General features: G+C 39.4%; 1 protein-coding gene across 7 annotated transcripts in view; it reads left to right on the top strand.

The window, feature by feature from the left end:
- The window catches only part of LOC149313078 (nephronectin-like), an 81,554-nt gene extending 59,854 nt beyond the window's left edge, over nt 1-21,700 (top strand). For all 7 annotated transcript variants that reach the window (XM_089526022.1, XM_089526018.1, XM_089526020.1 and 4 more), the window contains 4 exons: nt 9,091-9,186; nt 10,510-10,608; nt 13,322-13,578; nt 17,445-21,700. In XM_089526022.1, coding sequence (XP_089382148.1) covers nt 9,091-9,186; nt 10,510-10,608; nt 13,322-13,578; nt 17,445-17,540 — 548 coding nt within the window. In that variant the 3' untranslated portion in view covers nt 17,541-21,700. The remainder of the gene's footprint in view (nt 1-9,090; nt 9,187-10,509; nt 10,609-13,321; nt 13,579-17,444) is intronic.
- The last annotated feature ends 2,363 nt before the right edge of the window (nt 21,701-24,063 follow it).

The raw sequence follows: 24,063 nt of genomic DNA, 5'->3' as shown, positions 1-24,063 counted from the left end.
AAGGAAGAAGAAAGAGGGCTGGGTGGGTGTAAAAATACCTTCATTGTGGGAGATTTTGTTAACAAGTAGGCCTGTATTACTTTCCAATGGAATTCTTTTCAACTCTGAGAAGAAAGGTCCACTCAGATTCCTGGATAAGAGTGTTTTGGATTGCAGCATTAATGCCACACACTGAACATCTACTGTTTCTATTGGCTTTCCCAGTAACTGGGAAATACCAGTTACTTGGCATTTGTGCCTTGTTATTCAGAGCTATAAATATGTGCAATTTAAAACCATAATACGTAATCATGTATTATCCTTTAGTTGGTATACATGGAATCAAAGGCACAGCTGTCTGACCTACACATGAGATTCCTTTCATGCTTTGGATGTAGACAATTTGTTAAGCTTTCTGTGGTGACCAGCTTAATGCGTTATTATTTCAAAAACAAAACAAAACACAAGAGTCCCCTATCAATCCAACTTCAGGAGAAACTTTAAAAATTCTATGTGTGCAAATATAGGGCTGGGATCCTGAGGGTGCATTGCATCACATTAACTGGAATAGGAAGTGAACAAGAGGGAAAAGGTCATGGTGCAGTGATAGTGAAGGGAATAAGGGATTGGAGCAAAAGGATGCTCGAAACTGGCAAATTATGCCTGCCTTTACTCATAATCACTGTGGAACCCCAGAAAAAGTCCAAGTGTAATTGGGGCACTAGCCTAAGTGTTTAGTGTATGTCAATTCTCAGTGGTTTGCTCATTTGGTTTGTTTCCTTCTTTCCTGACAGACCTGTGGTGGGTAAATTTAGCTCACTTAAAATTCCTGTTGTAAACTAGTGAGCATTGTTGATTTTTAAATAACTGAAGATTTAAGTATGACTTGACCATAGAATCTTCCTTTTGTTCCTACATGGAGGATGATTTCTAGCAACGTGTGAGAGAATATCAATGATGGATCTTGGGACATACCTCCCAGGTCACGGGGTCTACTCCGTAGTGGCCCAGTTAGAAAACTGTGATGGTAAGAATGCAAGCCATGTCCCACACAACTACCATATTGGCCACTAAAGGCTGTGGTCACATACCACTTTAAACCACAGTGTTTTTCCATGGTGATCAGAAGTGGCAGTGTACTGATCAATAGCTCACTGTCTTTGGGTGCACATACCCCGCGACAATGCTGGATCAATCACAACAAGACAGACCTGTTCCAAAAAGGTCTAGTGTAGATCTGCCATTGTTAAACTGACCTCATTCTTCTGTTTTGTTTTATGTTGAATCAGTCACTGACAGAATATTACAGGGCATGGAAAAGTTACTTTTTGGACTACATGACCTAGAATCTCCCAGAAAGCATGGTCATTGTGGGATTCTGGGAGTAGAGGGCCAAAAGGTCACTTTTACAGGCTCTACATGGGAGTGCCAGCTGATGGATTTCATGTCGGGGCGGGGGCAATAAATCGACTTCATGTTTTAATCCAGACTTTGAAGGTGGTAACCTCTGTTCCTAAATAGGTTCAGCACCTTGGATAGTTCCGTTAAAAGTAGTCCAAACCTAGCATGAATTCACCACCCCAGGAGAGAAAATGCCTCCTGAGATAGACAAAAGACAATATATAAACTTAGATTTTATATACTTTTTTGTCCTCTTTGAAGGTATATATCACACTTACCAATATATATGCATACATATTATACATATAGATGTATAGCTGTATATGATGTGATGTGTGAAGCTCTGGTACCCCAATAAACTGCAGTTTCCAGAAGGGAGTTAAAGTGGTGTCAAACCAGATTATTTCTGCAGTGTGGATGCAGCCACAGTACATCTTCAGACAGAAGACCCTCCTTTAGCAGTTCTTCAAATAGAAGCCTACCCTTTGTACATCAGTATGTGTGGCCAACATAGCATGTGTATGTGTCAGCTTATGGGAACGGCATGAATTTCATAGGGTTTTCTTTAGCAAGGAATACTCAGAGGTGGCTTTCCATTCCCTTCCTCTAGTAGCTTACAATTAAAAACCTAGAAGAAGATAAAATATATTAATATATTAATGAGTATCACTTGCTAAAGATTTTCTAGTACCTAGCAGGATTAAAATCATTAGCAGATTTTTGGAGCTGGTTAAGTGAGCCCCCACCAATGCAAAATGTTATTCATTTTTTAAAAATATTATTTCTTTTTAGTGTTTTAACTTATGATTGCTGATGACTAATTTATGTTTTCCCCTCTTTCAGTGTTAGTATTTTCATTATATTTTATTGCTGACTGCCTTAAGGGTCCTGTTGGCAAAATATAAATCTAAAAAATGAAGACAGTAATTGGAAAAGCAATAGAAGCTCAAAACTAGTGCTGCAATTATGTGTGTGTGTGTGGGGGGGAGGATTGAGAGAGAATAAGAAAGAAGCAGTAATAAAAATAAAAATAATTAACCCTTGTTCCAATCAATGAGTTATATGGGTTAGTGTGCTGGAACTGAATCTTATTCATTTATTTATTATTTTAATATAGTTATTTATTTAATTTGCATGCCACCTTTCTCCCAGAAGGGACCCAAGGCTGCTCACAGAAAAAAAAACATTTAGAAAACATTACAATAACATTTAAAACAGTCAAAATAATTTAAAACCAATATAAAAATATGTTAGAAAAAATTGCAAAAAGTTAAAAGAAATGACTAAAACACACATACCTTACTCTATTTATTATGTTGGTTTCATTCTGGTGCCAAGATGGTTTTTTAGTAAAGTCTCTCAATCCTAATGATTTATTCTTTCTGTGTATATCATAGAATCATAGAATCATAGAGTTGGAAGAGACCACAAGGGCCATCCAGTTCAACCCCCTGCCATGCAGGAAATCACAATCAAAGCATCACCGACAGATGGCCATCCAGCCTCTGTTTGAAGACCTCTAAGGAAGGAGACTCCACTACACTTTGAGGGAGTTTGTTCCACTGTCGAACAGCCCTTACTGTCAGGAAGTTCCTCCTAATGTTGAGGTGGAATCTCTTTTCCTGCATCTTGCATCCATTGCTCTGGGTCCTAGTCTCTGGAGCAGCAGAAAACAAGCTTGCTCCCTCCTCAATATGACATCCCTCAAATATTTAAACAGGGCTATCATATCACCTCTTAACCTTCTCTTCTCCAGGCTAAACATCCCCAGCTCCCTAAGTCGTTCCTCATAGGGCATGGTTTCCAGACCTTTCACCATTTTACTCGCTCTCCTTTGGACACGCTCCAGTTTCTCAATGTCCTTTTTTAATTGTGGTGCCCAGAACTGGACACAGTATTCCAGATGGGTCCTGACCAGAGCAGAATAGAGTGGCACTATTACTTCCCTGGATCTAGACACTATACTTCTATTGATGCAGCCTAAAATCGCATTGGCCTTGTTAGCTGCCACATCACACTGTTGACTCATGTTCAACTTGTGGTCTACTTGGACTCCTAGATCCCTTTCACACGTAGTTTCATTCAGCCAGGCGTCCCCCATCCTATATCCTTCATTTGTATGTATTGTATATAAGGTTTTAGACTATTATAACATTTAAAATTATCAAAATTTTAAATTGCACAACTGTTTAATATGTATTTAGAATGTTTATATTCTAAACATGGAGGAGGGCAAATATTGTCCCCATCTTCAGAAAGGAAAAAAAAGAAGACCCAAAGGATTACCGCTGGTTAGCCTCACATCAATACCAGGAAAAGTTCTAGAGTAGATAATTAAATAGATAGTCTGTAAGCATTGAGAAAGGAATGCCATAATCTTAAAAAGTCAACATGGGTTTCTCAAAAAACGTGTTATGCTAGATGAATTTTATCTGTCTTTTTTGGGGAGGGGAGGAAATTACAGCTTGGTAGATGGAATGAATTCTATGGATGTAGCATATCGTCATTTCACTAATGCCTTTGACAAAGTCCCCCAGGATATTCTTGCAAACAAGCTAGTAAAATGTGGGCTACACAATGCAACTCTAAGGTGGATTTGTAATTGGTTGACTGGCTGAACCCAAAGGGCTCCTATTCATCCTGGAGAGAAGTGACTAGTATGGTGATATAGGGTTCTGTCCTAGGCCCACTGCTAGGTCTTTATCAATGACTTGGATGAAACAATAGAGGGCATGCTTATCAAATTTGCAGATGACACCAAATTAGGAAGCGTTACTAATGCCCCAGAGGACAGGATTAAAATTCAAAATGACTTAATGGATTAGAAAGATGAGCCAAAACTATAACAAAATGAATTTTAACATAGTGAAATGTAAGATACTACACTTAGGATGAGTCCCAGTCCTGGGAAAAGAGCGGGAAACAAACAAACAAATAAAATATAAAAATGAAATGCACAGATATAGGATGGGGAACACCGGGCTTGACGACAGGACATGAGTCCTATTAGACCACAAATTGAACATGAGTTAGTGTGATGCAGCAGCTAAAAAGCCAATGCAATTCTTGGCTGCATCAATAGAAAGATAGTAAATAGTGCCACTCTATTCTGCTTTGGTCACCTGGAATACTATGTCCTGTCCTGGGCACCACAATTCAGAAATGATGTTGACAAGCTAGAATGTGTTCAGAGGAGGGCAACCAAATGGTGAAAGATCTGGAAACCATGCCCTATGAGGTGACTTAGGGAGCTGCATATGTTTAGCCTGGAAAAAATATGGTTAAGAAGTGATACAATAGCCCTGTTTAAATATTTGAAGGGGTGTCACATTAAGCATGGAGCAAGCTTGTTTTTGGTGCTCCAGAAACTAGAGCACGGAGCAATGGATGCAAACTGCAGGGAAAGATATTTCACCTCAACTTTAGGAAGTATTTCTAACAGTAAGAGCTGTCTGATAGTGGAACATGCTCCCTCACAGTGTGGCAGAGTCTCCTTCTTTGGAGATTTTTAAACAGAAATTGGATGGCCATAGGCCTGAAGTGCTTTGTGTATTGCGGCATGGTAGGGGGTTGGACTGCTGGCTCTTGTCGCCTCTTCCAATTCTTTGTTTCTATATTTTTATTGTTTAAAATTTTAAACTGCTTAAACTAATTTTATTGTAAGCTTTCCAGAGATGGTTTACGGTGGAATATAAATATTTTACAAATAATAATTAGTAGAGCCACCATGGTGTAATGGTTTGAAAATAGGAATGGGACTCTGGAGACAGGTTTGATTCTCCGCTTGGCCATGGAAACCCACTGGGTGTCCTTGACAAAGTCACACTCTTTCAGCCCCACAAAAACTCACGATAGGTTCATCTTAGGGTCACCATAAGCCGGAAATGACTTGAAGACACACAACAACAAAACAACAAGAAAATAAATAAATATATGAAGGATGTTTGTACTCTTGTTTTTACTCATTCTCTTTCAATAAATGTCTCATTTACCAATCAGTTTAATCTCATATCTGATATTTAGTACACAGATTTTCCTACAACATTTGCCAGACTTGGAATCAGCTTGTAACTGAAACCTTTAATCATGATTAACCACAACATAATTCATTCCCAACCAAATTCTGCCACTGGCAAATAGATAAAAGCAATCAAGATTAAAAGGCAGAGTGAAAAATTTCATTTAATTAGCCTTTAAAAACATTCTGCTTGCACAGGTTCAGGTTGGCACTCCCCAGTTTTCTGGAGATCTTTATGTGCTTTTTGTGAATTTTTTGGAATTAATGTACTAGCCTAGCAAAGTATCTGTTTTTGCAACGACCTCACTTTTCTGCCAGAGCATGCAGAAAACATCAAAATTATATTTAATGAACTTAATGAGTAGAAATAAACATGAAATAGCAACTGATCTCCATCAGGTTTCAGTTGCCCATTCTGATGTTTTATGAATTGTTCATAATTTTGGTAAATCTATCACAGTGTGTTTTTATCAGAATATGTTGCAAAATCAGAGCTTTTATATCTAAACAAGCTTCAAGGAGTCCTACCTTCCAGTTTAAAAATATTTTTTATGTAGCAAAGAGCTGTTCAATCTAGTGAAGAGCAAGATGAAGTCTGCTTTAAGGCACAGCTACTCAAAGTTGTGGTCCTTGGTGCTAGTTCCTGAGCCAATGGCTGCTGGTTCCTGGCAAGATTCCAGGAAAGAAAGCAACAATTGTACCAAATGGGCACAGATTAATGCCTGTCCCTGGCACATTGGGAACAAAATAATTTATGGTCTCCCAAATCAAATAGCCTGAGAAGCACTATTTTAAGATGAAGGCTTCAGAACTTGGGGGACAGATGTTGAATGTGCCACTGAGTGGGGTCTGACGAAAGCTTGGAAAAATTACATTTGTGTACCACTGTACCAAGGATCCCCAAGTTAGCATGGAGGTTGCAGTCTAATAAAGGAAATTTTCCGAGTTCTGGGCCACAGACAAAAGTGGATAAGGTCATCTCCTTTTTCCTCCTTACCACCTTATTTTCTTTCCCACATCTTTTCTTTCTTCTTTTCCATCCCCTTCCCTACCAATTGCCAGAGGAGGGAAATCAGACTCTTGCCAGATGTCTGAACTGATTGCTGACAGACTGCATTTGAAATTAAGTTGTAGCTGGCCCATTCCTGCTTTAAAAATAGTATTAAGTTGTAGAAATGTGTTACATGTTTATTTGTCATACTTAGAAAACTAAACTTGATGTGAGGCTGAGAGAGAACACTAAGTATTCCAGTTCCAGGCTGTTGTTGTGTGCCTTGAAGTCATTTCCTACTTACAGTGACTGTAATGTGACTCTATCATGGGCTTTCTGGGCAAGATTTCTTCAGAGGAGGTTTGGCATTGACTTCCCCTGAGGCTGAGAGCATGACTTGCCCAAGGTCACCCAGTGGGTTTCATGGCCAAGTCTAGAATTGAACCCTGATCTCCAGAGTCACCATCCAACACCCGAACACTATGGTCCAAAAAACACTGCATAAATAATCTAGTTAGAAACTGCTTTAACTGTGCTGACTCAATGCTAGGGAATTCTGGGAACTGCAGTTTTGTGAGACATTTAGCCTTCTCTGTCAGAGAGCTCTGGTGCCACGATAAACTATAGTTCCCAGGATTCTCTAGCACTGAACCAGGGCAGTTAAAGCGGTCTCAAACTGGATTATTTCTCCAATGTGTTTTGGACCTATGTCACACTGGCTCTCTCCAGTTTCATAGTGAATCATTAAAATGATAAAAGCAATGTGCCTAGATAACTATGGTTATCCTGTGGTCACAGTAAGCCTCTTAAATGTCTTACTTTTTTCATTAATAATGTATTAAACATACCAGTTCTTATCAGTTTTGTTTCCCAGAATACCCACTTATGTTTGTTACAACAAGAATCAGGAATAATTTTAGGAAGGCTTTTGGGCAGGTCTTTGGCATATGCCTGTATACAGGTTGGACTGGACTATCAAGTCACAAACCTGAGGATGCTCCCCCTGTATCTTTAACATCTGACAGAATTATAAAATTGGCTTCTTTCTTCTTCCCCTGATTTGCCTCCTGAAGAAATAAACAGGGTCTCAGGTGTGGCAGATAAGAGGTGTTGTGTGCAGAATGGGTAGCGAAGCCAAGGCTGCTACTTCTTCTGATATAGCTGGCTGTTGTCCTCAGGTTGCTCTTTGAGAATGACACTCTCAGAAACAGAGACGGGTGATGGCTTCCATTTCAATGGCTAAGGAACTCCACTCTGGGTCCAGACTTTGAAGGAGGTATCCTATTTTGAAGATAGGGTTCAGCATCCTGAAGAGTTTGCTTAAAGTTTGGTGTAATACTTGGAGTGGACAGAGAAGCCACTAGTCAACATTGGTTAGAATATTCTTCCTACTTGTGGCCAGTAGGAAAAGAATTGCCTAAAATGTAAAACAGCTTTCTAATAAAGGCTTTGCATCTTCTTTTTCTAAATGATTTTTATAATAGCTTGGGGGTATAGATGTTGTATTGTTGCTACAGCAAGGACAGGAACAACAGCTGAGCTTTAGAAGAAACAGAACTACAGTTATTTGTTATGTATCATGAAACCTATTTGTTCCATGTCAAACTGATAACAAATATTACTTTTTGCATCAGTATTGCGAACTGCGAACTGCAAACTTATTTTGGTGCCTTTCATACATAATTTCTTTCAGTACTGAAGATAAAATGAAACGACATATATTCAAAAAGCCAAAGGATGCATTAATATCTGGAAACCACAATAAAATTTAAATGCCTGGCTTCTGTTACTGGATGTCTTTTTGTCTCTGAAAAGGGAATTCTAAAGACAGCTGAAAAAAGTGAAGTAATTGATTTTGCTACAGTTTACAGCTGTTTTGCATCACTAGTGTTTGTGTAACAGATAATGCTGTACAAATTTGGAATACATATATTATATTGTAACAACCGTCCAAGGAGTGGTGGGATCAGAGAGACCATGGAGTCATGTCTAGGGAGCAGATCTTATATCCACTCTTCAGTTGTATCTGAGTGCAGTGATGTGGAGATCTTCCCTTTAGAATTGGGGAACCAGCGCACACAAATGGTTCGTTTGTAATCATGAAAAAACAGATTTAAGGTAAAACTGGTATACAACTAGCTGGACATAGGCAGGCATAGTGCAGGATTTTCTTATGACTCCTGCATGCATAGTGGATGTTGAGCTTGGAAAAGCTATCTTTTTCAAACTACAGTATATCTACCATGCCACTGGGTGTGACTGAGAATTTCTGACCTTGTAGTCCAAAAAAGGTATGATTTTTAAGGTCTGTACCTCTAGTTTGTCCCGCTAAGATGCCACAGAAGAGTTGGTCTTATCAGAACTGTAATGACTTATATTTTTTAGAAAACATCGTAACCATTATGGAAGGAAAAATGGAAGCATTCAAGGGAAGAGGTGCTCCATTTGAAACATTTCTTGGGCTTTTTTTTACACACTTTGGAGAGAAACTAGATAATGAATGTTACTGTATGAATTATGGAGGGTGGGCAGTTATGAATCTATACATGAAAAGCGATTAATTAGATTTTGCTCCTGGAGACTTCAGTGCCAGAAGCATTTCCTCTATTTTTTACATTAAAGGTGAAATTGGTCAGTAACCTATTTCCTTATCTATTTTATTAATTCTTTTTAAATTACTTCCTTCCTCCTTTCCCTCCAGTTCCACGCCAGCCTGGAGTGAGCAATAATCTCTTTGAAACATTTGAAATTGAACGAGGGATTAGTGCTGATGAGGATGAAGCAAACGATGATCCAGGTAGCCATCATATTTCTCCCTTGGGATCCTGTGTGGGTTCATTTGCCAAACAACTCTTTTTTTAAAAAAAAGCAACCTGTGCGTGTGTGTTTTGTGTGTCTGTGTGTATATTAATAAAACACTTTTTAATTCTTGTGCTTTGAATATGATTTCTAAATCAACTAGTTAATAGCTCAGACAGTGTTTGGACAGCCCAGCCTTAAGGCAAGATGCTTTAAAGAAACTAAGCACATTAAACATATTGTCACACAGAAGGATTAAACTGGTTTGAGCTGACTTCATGTAAAATGTAAAATCTACAGGGAAAGGGCTGGTTTTGTCACTGTGCTGCCCAAGGCAAAGCAGCAAACGGTGTCCGCCCCACACCCACACATCCAACCACATCAAGGTGCATAATCTCCAAAGCTATCCAAGTTATCTTGGTATATGAGGCAAAAAAATCCCCCGAGAACTTCTCCTCCTTCCTGTCAGTAAATATACAATAACAAATTAAATAAGTAACAATTTTCTCTCTTTTCAGGACACCCACCTCACTGTTAACCTAGACAGTAAGGATAGCTGTGCACAGAGTTACAAGTTCAGTTTTTAGCATTTGTTATAGCTTCAAACCACTCTTCCCTTACTAGCCTCCCATTAGAGGGGGCTGTGAACACATTTGTACCTGATTACTTTCAGTGCTGCTGCAACATTTGGTAACTCAGACACATTGGCCAACAAGAACAATATGTAATTTATTGTCCAAATTCTGTCCCGCGTTTCCCAACCATGCCTACATATAGCATGTATACTTTGAGGGACTTTCAACTTTTTTGATGTCATCCATGAAAATTAGCTAAGGGCATATTAAAGATTTTATCAGTATGCCTTTGAGGCTAATCATATAGACCATATATCCATCCTTTAGGCAGCAAACATTACTTATGGGAATATGCTGCATTTTTCACTTCAACTACAGCATTATTGGCAAACATATACACATCTTTAATATTTGTGCACACAAAGCAGTTGTATTTACTGTATAAAAGCATGGCCTAAGGTTACTCACCACATTCAGTTTTTGAATAATAGAAGAAATGGGAGCCTTATAGAAGCCTTATTGTAAAATTCAAAACTCACCTTTTGATATCTTCAAACTTTGACCAAAGAAATAATGTGTGTCAATGGATGACCTTTTAAAGGAGAGTGGAGAGAGAGGGCAGCATTTAAAAAAGAACTGGTTCTGCATGTTGTAATTCAATGACTGTAGGCTTCCCCCAACTTTGCAGCTCATCTGCTGTAACAATCAAGGCCTTCTCCTGTTGACCTTTGCCTTCTTATTTGCAGGTATTCTTGTTCACAGTTGTAACTTTGATGATGGCCTTTGTGGATGGATGAAAGAGAAAGATGATGATTCACACTGGGAACCTGTTAAAGATTTCTCAGGTATGGCTTGATTTCCTTGCATTTAGTATAAGTCACCAAAGATTAAGAGAGCATATCATGTGGACTTCAGTTCCCATTATCCCTGGTCTTAATGGCTAATGTTGAAGGAATATGACATCTGTAGTCCAAATCATCTGGTGGGGAGCATCAGGTTGGGGAAGGCTTCATATTATCCACATTACCGCTCTACACTCTTATAGTGCTGCTGTTCCACTTTTACTGCTCTGGCTGCCTCCTGTTGCATTCTGAGGTTTGTAGTTCAGTGAGGCCCAATTGCTGAGTGGAATAGCAGTGCTATAAGAGTGTAATGCGGTAATCTGGTATGTATCCTTGAGTCCCTTTATTGGGAAAAAGGTGGAAAATAATTGAATAAAATAAGTAAAATAATAATAATAATAATAATAATAATAATAACCAGCAGCCAACCATTTTTTTAAAGAAATGTACACTGGTAATTTTGGATTTGAGAACACTTTTCAGGAAGAAAGGTCCTGGATGTGCTTTCTGATACAGCCATTGAAAAATAGCTGAAGAGATTGTAGTTGAAAGTAACTAGATTTAAGGTAGAACAATTTTATGTAAACACCTTTTGGATTCTAATGTCTATTCTCTAGTCGGCATTTCCATACTTTTATTTTTATAACAGAAAAAGAGGAATTGTGTTTTATATAGTTATATATATTGGTTCACCATAGGGTCGCCATAAATTGGAAATGACTTGAAGGGGTTGTTCCCACTTAAGATTTGAAACGATTTAAAATACGTTTTTAATAAAATCGATTCAAAATAACACTGTTCTTATCCCGCTATCCGAATCGCTTTGTTCATCGTTCCCATCTGGTTATTTACATTGAAGTTTTTACCTGCAAGCATTCCTACTTGGCATGAAATCAGTGTTTAAATAAAGCGATTCTTCTCCTCCATACCTTATTTGGAGCTGTCAATCAATAGTACGTCAGAATGACGTAACGTTAATCCGGAATATTTGGAAGCGATTTATCTTTTGGCATCGTTTCCATTTCATTGACTGTTTGTGAATTTAGCGAATTTAGGAAAGCGAATTTAAGAAACCCAAGCTCTTTCCAGAGGAACTATGGGATAGGTTTTCCATGACAGCATCCCCTCTTCATGTCTCCCAAAAGACAGCCAGGGAGAATCCCTTCAGAGAGCCCAGAGATCAATGGGGGAGGCTTCTGGCAAAGCGAATTTAAGAAACCCAAGCTCTTTCCAGAGGAACTATGGGATAGGTTTTCCATGACAGCATCCCCTCTTCATGTCTCCCAAAAGACAGCCAGGGAGAATCCCTTCAGAGAGCACAGAGATCAATGAAGGAGGCTGCTGGAAAAGCAGGGAGGGAGCACTCTTCCCAAAGATTCTCTTTCCAGGGTTGGAGGAGAAGGCAGATTCCGTTTGAGAAAGGGAGGGAGAAAGGCTCTATTCCCCCCCCCCCCGCCATTGATCAGAGCCCTTCCTTGCCTGGGCGAGATCAGATGCCTCCTCGCGAGGAGCCTTCCCTTCCCTGTCTGGGCGAGATCAGAGGCAGGGAATGACTCTTGGAGAGGAGCCTTCCCTTCCTGCCTCTCCTCCGTTAGAAATGGGCTCTCCCCACACAGAGGGGAGGTTGCAATCCACCGCCGGGACTTCAGGCGCTTAAAGCGCTGAAGAGATTAAGCGCCTGTAAACCATTAAAATAAAAACTAAAAATAATCCTTATCTCTTATTGAAAGACCACAGCGGACAAAGGGGTGAGGGAAGCAAAAATGGCGACAGCCATGACAGATGGGGACAGAAAGGGCAACTCCCCCAAGGCCAGCCCCATCGCAGTCCGCTCCTCCCATCCATCTAACCCGATTCAAAGGCTGTCGTTCCTATTTAAATACTCTGGTTCCTAACTCGAATCAATGGAAAAACGTAGGTTGGACCCTAGTGTTTTTTTAACACGCGTTAAATGAGGAAAGCTCGATTTCAATTTCTATCCCACTCTACGATTCGATTTGTAGTGAGGACGATTGCGGGTTGCTCTAGAACCGTTCTAGGTTTAAATCGGATCCTAATAGGAACGCCACTCCTTGGATTCGATTCAGAACGCGGGGTTTCACCTAGTAGGAACAACCCCGAAGGCACACAACAAAAAAACAAGTAGGGCCTAAATACCCTAAAGGCACCAGATCCCTTTTGATCTTGATCTGGGTTCCTCATAAGTTGTCAGGCAACTTGAAGGCCAATGCACATGCAGATATGCACACACAGAGAAATGTTGATCATACACCATCACAACTTTTTGGGTTCTCGTGGTGGATTTCTTTACTAACTGCACAACTACCACCTTTTGCAAATTAGCCCTCTTCAGCTACGCAGTCCTTTCTACATTGTTGGAGGGTGGAAATGCTGCAAGGGCATCATCTGCACAACTTCCCAAAGACTTCTCGAGGTCCATATGGATGCCTGTCACACGTCTCTGTTTATCACCCCACTCTCCAACAATATGGAGATGGCTGTGTTGGGGGCTCTCCATCACTTAAAAGCTGAGTGAAGGGAAAAGTTGCACCAAGAGATGTAGCTGTGGCAGCTTAGCTATGTGCCATACATACATTTCCCAATGCAGGATTACAGCCAATAATTTATGCTTTCAAATGTAACTTCACAAGCTCTGATTCCTATAAATATTTTGAGAATGTTGTTATTGTTGTTGTTCTTTTTTTAAAAAAAACAGGTGGACAATATTTATCTATTTCTGAACCAAAAGGAAAAGCAGGACGAGCTGCCCGTTTGATCCTTCCACTTGGCCATTTGGCTCAGTTGGGGGATCTGTGTCTGTCCTTCCGGCATAAAGTGTCTGGGATGCATTCTGGTTTGCTTCAAGTCTTTGTAAGAAAAGCTGGTGTTCATGGACCAGCAGTCTGGGGAAGGAACGGTGGACATGGTTGGAGACAAACACAAATAACATTGCAAGGATCTGGCATCAGAAGTGTGAGTATAGTTCTAAGATACAGAGAATGGAAGAAAGATGAAGCTTTGTGTGATTCTGTTGCTGGGTGTAATATTACTTTCTGTTAATTTCTAAGAGTTTTAAATACCTGGGGTCCTGGGTGGTTAATGTAAGATATATCTTGAAAAAGCACTGTCTGCTATGCACCTTTTTTGGTGACACATTCCAAAAATTAAACTTGCAGAACTATCCTTTTAAAATGTGTTATTTTCATATTATCATTATCCCCCTAACATTACACCTTTTCCATTGAAATCCTATTAATGTCTATCCATTTTCTTAAAAAGAAAAGAGGGACTACAATACAAGTAGCTTTTGAGTTTTGAAGGATGAAATAGCTGTTTACCCTTGTAAATATAAGGAAGGAGTGAATGTCTTCAATACTAATGAAGAAGTACATAAAAGATACACATCCATGTTTTAGGTATGGGGGTGTGGGAAATCATATATATATATATATATATATATATATATATATATATGGCGGGGGAAATAATGGACTGTGTTTTGTTGATTTGTTGTTTTCATTTCTGTTTTGTGTGAAAACTTAATTTAAAAAGTAAAAAAAAACTATACATAAATGTCAAATCAGAGATAGGCTGCAATCCAATATCCTCTCATAGCATAAATATCTACATGCAGAGACACACTATGTCATCACTATGCATCCCCATGCAGAATAGCAACTTGTCACAATGCAGATTTATAACTGGGTGCCATTGTGCAGTGCCACACACTCTACAACCTTCTGTGCACAATGTGCATCTGAAGTGTACAGTTCACAACTGTGGTGCACAGACAGTATGTGCAATTTCACATCCACAGCTGTCATCTGAATATATCTGTTGCACTAAGGCAAATAATTTGCCCACATACATAGACCAACTTACACAGATATATCTCACTAACAGGATTTCAGCCATAGAGCCCAGTGGGTTCAGTGAGATTTACCCAGATATGCATGTGTAGGATTGCCACTTCAATGCTTCAAAAAACCATGGTAGGACATGACCAAATTGGAATATGAATTGTAATTTACTTGGCAACACAAAATAAGAATTGAATTGAACTACGCTATATAATTGACTCAGTTTTGAATTTTGATTGAAGTGTTTCTGTCCTCTCATGCCTGAAATACTGCAGCTTTAAAAGAATTCCCAATTAATGAACTATGATTTGTCCCAAGATTAACCTTTGAGATATGTTGTCTTTGTTAAAGACACATGTTTTTCTTTAATATTCTGTTTCTTGGCTTTGCTTAAACTACAATTTCCAATTTGGTCACAGAGAACCATGAGAGATCTCCTGGATGTGATTCATGTTGGAGCCAACAGTAGTTGGTTGGATCAGCCCAAGAGTGTCAAAAGAGAATGTATATGCAATTGAAAGTTCTCATGCATTCATGCATTCTTTCAACTGTTTTCATACTTCCTCTTTTATGAAGTTGTTGAGTGGCCAAGGGGATCTTAGATTTTAATAGGAGCACATGGCTGCCAGAGTTATCATAGGCAACACCATTCCTGTTGTACTTCAAAAGTGGCTCTCAAGTGGTTCACTGTTCAGAATAATTCATTTTTGCAGGGTGGAATTCTCCTTGAAATAGAATGTGTCCAGATGGTGTTATCATGGAACAAAAAGAACTTCCATATTTAAAACCAGACTTGATGAACTACAGCAGATTTTATGAGCTAGTAGATGATGGTAGCTCACAAGGTTTCTTTTTGAATACCAAATAATAAACTTCTTTGGAAAGATTAAAGCAGATGTATTGAGATCAAAGTGATCATTAATGAAGTTGTGGAGACAGTGTGCTTTATCCTAAGAAGGGATATTCAACTGTGGCTTCCCAGCTGTTTTGTACTGCATTGTCCATAATTCCTTACCATTGGCTAAGCAGACTAAAGCTGCTGCAATGGGATCAAGTTAATGTGGATAGTATCTGTAAACTGTGCATATCCTTGAATTTATTGAAGATCACCAAACATGCTAGTCAAAGCAATAAACACCAGGGATACAAAACACTTAGTGCTAATGTCAGTAAGACCGAACCTCCTGGGATAAAACCAAATTGGTTTGTATAGAGGGTTTTTTTTGTTGTTGTTTTTTTTGCTTTTGGGTTACTCTTGTGTTCATTGAGGAAGTACAAATGCCAGAAAATACTCATACAAGATGCAGCTATACACTTTCAAATCATAGACAGGTCTTGAGTATATAAGGAAAGATGTCAGAGATGTTGCATTAGAAAACATATAGATATCATGTAGCTCTGTCTTTGTAGACATGCCTCCTACTGCTAGCCCCCAAAACCTACATTGTAAGCAGTGCAATCTCCCCAACACATATGTTTCCACATTATCAGTGAACTGGAGGATGAGTGGGACACATCCAGCTATTTTCCTATACCTGGATACACTGCAATAGGCATCTACAGAAACCTCAGGGCACCCTTGAGAGGTTTCTGCAGGTGACATCTTTGCAGCACATTCAGCTACAAGAATTTAGCTGGATGTATCACTGCTCATCCCCCGCTCTCTGACAACATGGAAATGTCCATATGAGTGTGTGTGGCGGGGTGGTGCACAGCTGACAAGGCTGGTTGTTGTATGGTCAGAATTCCAACCTATGCAACAATTAACAAAGTTGTGATGGTGTGCAAGTTGGACCTATGGCATTGTAATTCACCAACAGGATGCAAACCAAAGTTAAAATGTCATTGGACACCCAGAAAAGACACATGAACTTGGGGAGTGTCTTCCCAAGGACAGCATACCAGAGGGTAGTGGCGTCAGTCAGACTCAATCAGGGAAGTCACAGGACTGAAATTACAGGATTTAAGCAGAGCAGTAAAGAACAGGGGATCTTGGAGATGTCTCTTGCACAGGATTGCCCTGAGCTAGGGATGATTTGAGGGCAGTTAACAACAAACAACAAATGTCACGAATTCTCATGAAGAAAGATAGTCTTTTAAAATGCTTTACCAGCAAGGTTAACATGGTCAGCAAATACATGAAGGCTAGGAAAAAGAGTAAAATCAAGTTCTGTTTCCAATTCTATTAGTGAAAGAACAAAACAGAGAGATCATAGACAGGAGTTTTTAAAGTAAAATGAACAGTCCAAATATTAGCTAACTAAGCTCATCAGAATTCTAGCATTAACTCATCAAATTAGATTACAGGAGAAAAAGAGCCCTAAAACAGCCCCAATGTTCCTGACGCAGCTTTCAGGCTGCTCTTGCCTCTTTGCTATCCATTGGAAGGCAAAGAAAATTTATTTTATAACCAAAGTACTTCTCAGAGTGTTCCATATCAGCAGATCTCATGCACAGACTGGCTGGTGAAGGACATACAGTTGCGTAAGGTAAGCTCTGAATGTGGGGCCAAAGCATCACCATTGTGCAAAAGATGTATTTTGTTGATAGTGGCAGAATGCAGAACTGCACAGATAGCATGTGCCTTGTCTTCACATACTGTGCATTGCATGTTGCACATCATATATTATGCAACAGCCTTTAGTCATTGACATGTTGCTGTTCTGCATTGGGGTTGTGTAGTACTTGCAGAGTATATCTGTGCATGTGGATATTTACATTACATTGAGAGGATGCAGTCACTAGTTAAGGTTAGAAAGGTTGGCCAAATGCACATGATGGCATCTCCAATAACCTGACATATCTGGGGAAGGATCTTTGTTTATGCATTTTTAATAGGATACGGGACAGAGTTGTATTTGTTCCCAAGTGCCACTCTGAATTTATGATGGGAACTCTGAGAAGCAGTGCTGTACTTTTGGTCATGTAATATACTCACTATGTTACGGCTTATCTTTGAAACATATCTTCTTTCCCCAGGTTATTTTCAAAGGAGAGAGAGGGAAAGGACAGACGGGTGAAATTGGACTGGATGATGTGAGCTTGAGGAAAGGCCTATGCTCTCAAGACCATTAGTGGTACAGACAGTCTGGCAAAGAGAACATACTTTGTTGTCCATGCCTCTTGGCCAAAGCGGGTGATGAGTTGAATAATTCTTCTCCCTCATCTTTGTGAAATCCCAGTAGACTGCCATCTAAATAAAGCAAATTTTCTGTAAGGGCACAGCAAGATCAAACTTATGCTGAAGACTGCAATTAACAATTATCTGGCTCACATACATATGATATGTGATAAAGACATCCTGAATTCTGAATTATGGATATAAATATCCTTTATGAAGAACAAGTGACTAGACATCATCAAAAGGATCCTTTGATACACATAACAGTTACATAATGGCATTTTGTGTGGTTTCCATTTTTATTGTTGTTTATATAATATCATGGAGCTAGTTCAGCTTCATAAACTGAAAGTAACTCTCAACTGTGGTTCTACTACTCTTGAATTTTGAAGACACACCAACATTTATATATATATATATAGTAGCATTTTTTCTTTTGGATTTGTTTTCCTTTTTATTAAGAAGAAGCAATTATAGAGTAGGCACTGCATCCCTTAATATTAGTAGTGCTGTGTTCTGTATAAATATGTATGTATACTAATGTATTTATATGTGGTTTTTTGTAAAAATTAGTTGCAAGATAAATTGGCAGCTAAACACATCAAAGTTAGATTATTATATACATATCCACTGTGATAGTCATGGGAAATTACTCTTTTCACAGTTTGTCACTAATAGATAATCACTATCTCTAAGCTAGCAAATTATTTTATATGGTTATAAAAAAACTGAAGTGAGCATTCAAAGACATAGCTGTGTTAGACTGGAAAATCACTATGCAAAGAGAACTTATAGCAGATTTGAGACTAACTGAAAGAAAAAAGCTGGTAGCACAAGCTTTTGAATCTACCTCCTCAGTAGTGTGGAGTAGGCTCAAGTCTATGAAATTTCATGCTACCAGCTTCTTTCTTTCAGTCACAAAGGTTCTACAAGATCCTTTTGCATACTGAAGTGACCGTATAAACAACAATTGTGGATCTCCTATGTCATCAGAGCTTGCGCATTGTAACTATGTCTCTGGACCCAACTCCCCACCCCACCCTAAAAACACCTACTATGTAAGCCTGGCACCTCTGCCAATGGAGAGTTTCCTGAAATACAAGGGAACAGGATTGCAAGTGAAAAGCTTCCAGCCCTCTCCCAGTAGCAAGGTATTTTGTGACAGCAAACCACTTAGAGACTGTCACAGTTGCTATCACAAAGCACTTCACTGGTTAGGGAGGGTTGGAAACTTCTTTGCTTGCTTCCTTGTTCTCTGGCCTTCAGAAACCCCTCCGATGATAGAGGTAGCAGGTTTATACAGTAGTTTTTTGGGAACACTTTTGGTCATTGCATTGCAGCAAGACCATACATGTGAATTCCAAAAAAGTTACGGGTTCATTTTATGAAGTATAGTTTATGAATATAAACAGGATGCAAGCCCTTAATGGCAAACTGGATATCAAGTTTCAAGAGAAGCAATCATTATCCAAGCCAAAAGTCTTCTCTGTGAAGAAAGGGCACATGTAATTGGTAACAATAGGAAAACCTGGCTATTTTAATACTGATAGACAGGAAGTAATTGGCAGGTTTGAGTTCTTTTTCTCAGAAGCTATTAAAAGCCAAAAGACGAATTTGGCCATCCTGAACAAACAGCAGGTATCCTTCTGTTGAGTTTCTGTCTTCTTTCATCACTATCATTTTTGGAGAGACAATCTGATCTTCAGGAGCAGAGTAAGACTAGTAGGTGAATAAACACTAAGGCGGGTTACAAACCGCCACTTGGGACGTCCGCAGGACGTCCCATTTTAAAAAAGGGGCGTCTCTTCTAGACGCCCCTGGCTCTAATACGGACTCTGTCCGTACAATATGGCGCCGGCCATTCCACACGGCCGGCGCCATCTTTACGTATCGGACGCTGTGCGTCCGAACATGTCGCGACGTCACAGAGGCACCGCTTAAAGAAGCTCCATTTTGGAGCTTCTTTTTCGGTCCGTGCGGGAGCCGCGCGGTGTGGCTGCTGTGGCTCCCGCACGGAGCAAGTGGCGGCGGCGGCAGACCGCCTCAAAGCGGCAGTTTATAACCCACCCAAGTTATTGCTGACCACACTAGGACATCGGAGAAATGGTCCTATATTTCTCTGATCTTTATGGTGGAAGGGGCCACATAGCTCATCTCTCTTGTTAATTACATATTTATTTCCAAAATTTATTTCTAAAGTTCTATATTGTGTCTTTCATTTTGGCTTGTAGTCCCACAGTAACAGACAGAAAAAATAGAACTATAATAGTAAGCACAATAGAATGACAACAGTACAATGTAAAATTCTAATATGAGAGACATGGAAGTGGCTTAGAAGATTTAAAACAAACATATTAGGAAAGCAAGATATTCTTCATGGAAATATGATGAATGGGGGACAAACAAGCATCCCCTGGGAGGTGAATCCACAAGCAGTGTTCAATGTTGCAATCTTTTATTGTGTACCTTCAAGTCATTTCTGATTCATGGAGACACTAAGATAAACCTATCAGAGGGTCTTCTGGGACTAAGAATGTGAGAGTCTCCCAAGGTTACCCTGTGAGTTTCCATTGCTGATGGGATTCAAACCCTGACCTCTAGAGTCATAGTCCAGCACTCAAACCACTACATGATGCTGCCTTTATCTGTTCCTTCATATGGTAGCAGCATCTTTAAAAGAGCTTAAGATGGCAGGAGATAGGATGATAACAGAAGCAGACAATCAATACAAAAGGGTCATGGGCGAGACCTGAAGATTTTTCAGATTATGGTAAACCAGTTCTCCCATGAAACAGTCACAACAAACTCAGAAGTCATCTGCTGGAACTAAGAAGCAGCCATGATTCTCAGCTGATTTATAAGATGGCTTAGTGGTTAAGATGCCAACTCCGATTATTGGAAGATTGGATGGTTGGCAGTTCGAGGCCCAAGTGCCACATGATGGGGTGAGCTCCCGTCACTAGTTCCCAGCTTCTGCCAACCTAGGAGTTTGAAAGCATGCAAGTAGCTAAATAGGTAACAGTTCAGTAGGAAGGTAACATGTTTGGTACAGTCATGTTGGCCACATGACCACCATAGTAGTCCTTGGACAAGGCTGGCTCTTCAGTTTAGTAATGGAGATTATGACTAGACATTCATGTCAAGGAAAAACTCTTATCTTTAACTTGGCATAGTACATCATGAGGGCAATAATTCACTCTTGCAATTTCCAGATGTGCACACCTCATTGTAAAGCCATATGTGTTGTTCATACTTTTCTATTCATGTGTAGGGTGTCCTCAGGTAGTTCAGTCATTGGTTCAGCTAAGTTGACCAACAGTGAGCAATGACAATTATGCAAATAAAATCAGTCATCTTCTGCTAGCAGCAGCATGCACTGAAATTTGTTTTACCAATTAAATTAATTTCTTTGAATGATGCTACCATGCAGCTTCTTGCTATGGGTCTCAGATTGGTGATGTTCAATAAACCGTCTGTAGAGCCAATAATTTTGCTATACTGGGATAAAACAGTGTTAATTGTAACTCATGGTGTTTTCTTTATATAGTCAGTGTTGTAAACCTGAAGACAGATGTGGAGTTCTTACAGTTTTTGTGGTTGACGTTAATTTCACAGCCCAGTGGCTACATTAAAAGCATCTATGATCACATTAGCTGTTCATATATTGGGTTCTTATGTGTATGTCATGTACACAAAGACACATAGATGTGTAGGTTTTAGTCCACATTTTGGAATGATAAAATTTAGGATGCCAATGAAGTGTGTTAAATTTGCTTGATGTGCTATTTGAAGTGGAAACAAACAATACTTGCAATGTAATCATTTTTTTCTTTAGACTAAATACTACCTTTATATTTTAAGGATGTTTTTAGGTATAGCTGTGTTTGAATGTTCTACGATTATTGCTATGACAAGACAAACTTCAATCTTGATATGTGAAGTATGGCTTGAAGGCAGTGGACACAATCATGGAAAAGTTAATCATGACATATTCTTGTAAAAGCAATGAAATGGGATTGTTTTAGCTTGGTTACCTTTAATTTAAGCCCCAGTGATGCCTGTGCAACTTCGGTATTAATGTTTGGTGTTAATATTTAGTAAATTTTGAAATTTGCTGAATTGTATCCAATTTTACTTGTTTCTCTTTTAGCCAACAACATGATAAGTGAATTAGCTCAATGATAACACCTGGTTAAAGTCAGAGAATCTACTCCAACCTTGTCTTCTAATGGGAAGTACTTTGACAAGCCACAATCTAGGATCCCCTTAAGTCCACCTGAAGACTTGCACCAGTCTTGTACACTGAGACTTTTTTTGCTTTCCCCCTCCTCCCAATGTAAATAATCCTTTTATCCATTTTTGAAAGTTGTTTTTAAAAAGTTTGCACCATGGCTACCGCTGTCGTTAGAGAATATGAAGCAACTACTTCAAATGCTGTCCAGTGATGAATAGTGGTGAGCTGTTGGAAGACAAACATATGACATGACCTGCTTTCTGCCACCTAGTTATCTGTCTGCTATCAACTGCAGTGATAGCTGTTCCATCATGAGTGTTATGAAGCCCCTGGTGACATCAAATGGAAGATGCCATCTTGTCTTTCATCTCAGATAGCAAATTGTCATAGTCTGGCTCTGGAGCCAGGTTCTGTTGCTTTGGGACCAAATGAGGGCAAAAAGTAATGCTCCTATAGTTGTAGATAGTCAAGTAATTTTCTTAATTGTAGCCAAATGCTTCCATATTTTTTCCCCTTGAGCTCTAGTATGGCAACCCTGAGGCAAACCTATAATGGGGTTTTCTTGGCAAGTTCCTTCAGATTTGCCATTGCCATCCCCTGAGGCTGAGAGACTGTGACTTGTACAAGATCACCCAGTGGGTTTACATGGCCAAGTCAAGATTCATTTTACTTTATTAAATAAGACCTTATTAACAAAGCCTGCGGCTCCTTTGCATCAAGCCTCACTTGCTACCCAGTTCAGTTCAATGGAGGAATCACACATGTGACTTATCCACTGAAATGAATAGGATGTTAGTTCATATAAAGGGTTGATGTCAGAGTATGCAGAAGATTCAGGACTGAGGCATTGGTCTTTTAACCTTGACACAGCTCACCATGGGAGCATTAATACTTACTTTTTTGTATCAAGGAGATTCGGATGTCTGTGATGATGCAATACCGTATTGACGTTCTCACTATGGGGGCATCAGTTTTACATCCCCAAAACTCTCTGAGGCAATTTTAACCACCTTCCCTTTCACACTAGCATCCACTGGAAAGGAAATGGTGCCTCACAACCCAAATTGATTCGGCAGCATAATTACACTATCAAAGATCTGGATTGCACACACAAAAAAGACACTGTGGTAAGGGACCCAGCATAAAATTCACCAGGTTAAGTGGTCTCCCCCCCCAGTGGCACTGGGTGCATTCAGTGTTGGTCTGAACATTACGGTTTCATATATTATGCTTTGTTGCATATAATGGGCAAAAGCTCTTCCCAATAGTCCCTGACAAGAGATGCAAGTTACTATTTCTAGTGACATTTTATCAAGTTTAAGATGATGTCAGTATGGGTAAAGTCTGGCATGGAAGAGAAACTAGATGCATGAGTTATTTCTTCATCTGCTTGCCATGCTTCTGGTGTAAAATAGCTAATGAGGGAAGTCATATATCTTTTGTGGTGAGATGCATGGCCACCAGATGCAAGAACAGTGCATGCACCACAAAACTGAACTGCTAAATTACATCCCCTTTAATTGTTAAAAGCAATGCAAACAGCAGATGCTGAAGCCATATGCACATATTCCATGCACCATCAGAAGGCAGCTTTTTAAAAAAGCTGTCCTATCTGGAGTTGTACCCCTTTGCCTATAAATTTCACTGGCACCTTGATTGTTCAAACTTGTTTTCATCTAATTGATTTCTTATTTGACTTTTCATCAAATTATTTCATTTTCTCATTTATAGGCCAATTTTCCTTAGTTTCATGCTATATTTTAATAGCTCTAGATATGTTCTCCAGGGCCTTTTGTGGAGGTATAATTATAAAGAATAAGACTGTTTATATTCCACAACTGCCTACTCATGATCGTTTCAAGCAACATCCACAAATCTATATGCACAATGAGCTCAGTCCAGCTCCATATGTATTGCAGGAAAATGGTGTCATGTACAAGTGTGATGGGGATGTGTACACAATAGTGTGTACATTGCACAAGAGTGACAGGGATACCTTTTATCACTGCTTGGCAAGGAAGAAAAGAATATGTTTCCAAATCAACAAAATGCAGTGTATGTAAATATGGCCATGTAGACACGCATGCACAGTATACTACATCTTCTCTGTATGCAGCTAAGCAGACCTGTGATAGATTAGAGCATGAAAAGGTGACTAGATATCAGAGAATGACAATCACATGTATGAATGAAATTTGCATCTCTCTTTCATACATTCGATCACCCATCCATCCACTGAGTGT

This window comes from Sceloporus occidentalis, unplaced genomic scaffold, assembly GCF_023333645.1.
Source record: "Sceloporus occidentalis isolate IW3139 unplaced genomic scaffold, rSceOcc1.0.p SCAF_5, whole genome shotgun sequence".
Lineage (NCBI taxonomy): Eukaryota > Metazoa > Chordata > Lepidosauria > Squamata > Phrynosomatidae > Sceloporus > Sceloporus occidentalis.
The sequence above is the reverse complement of the archived record's forward strand: the minus strand, read 5'-3'. Positions and strand labels throughout refer to the sequence as shown.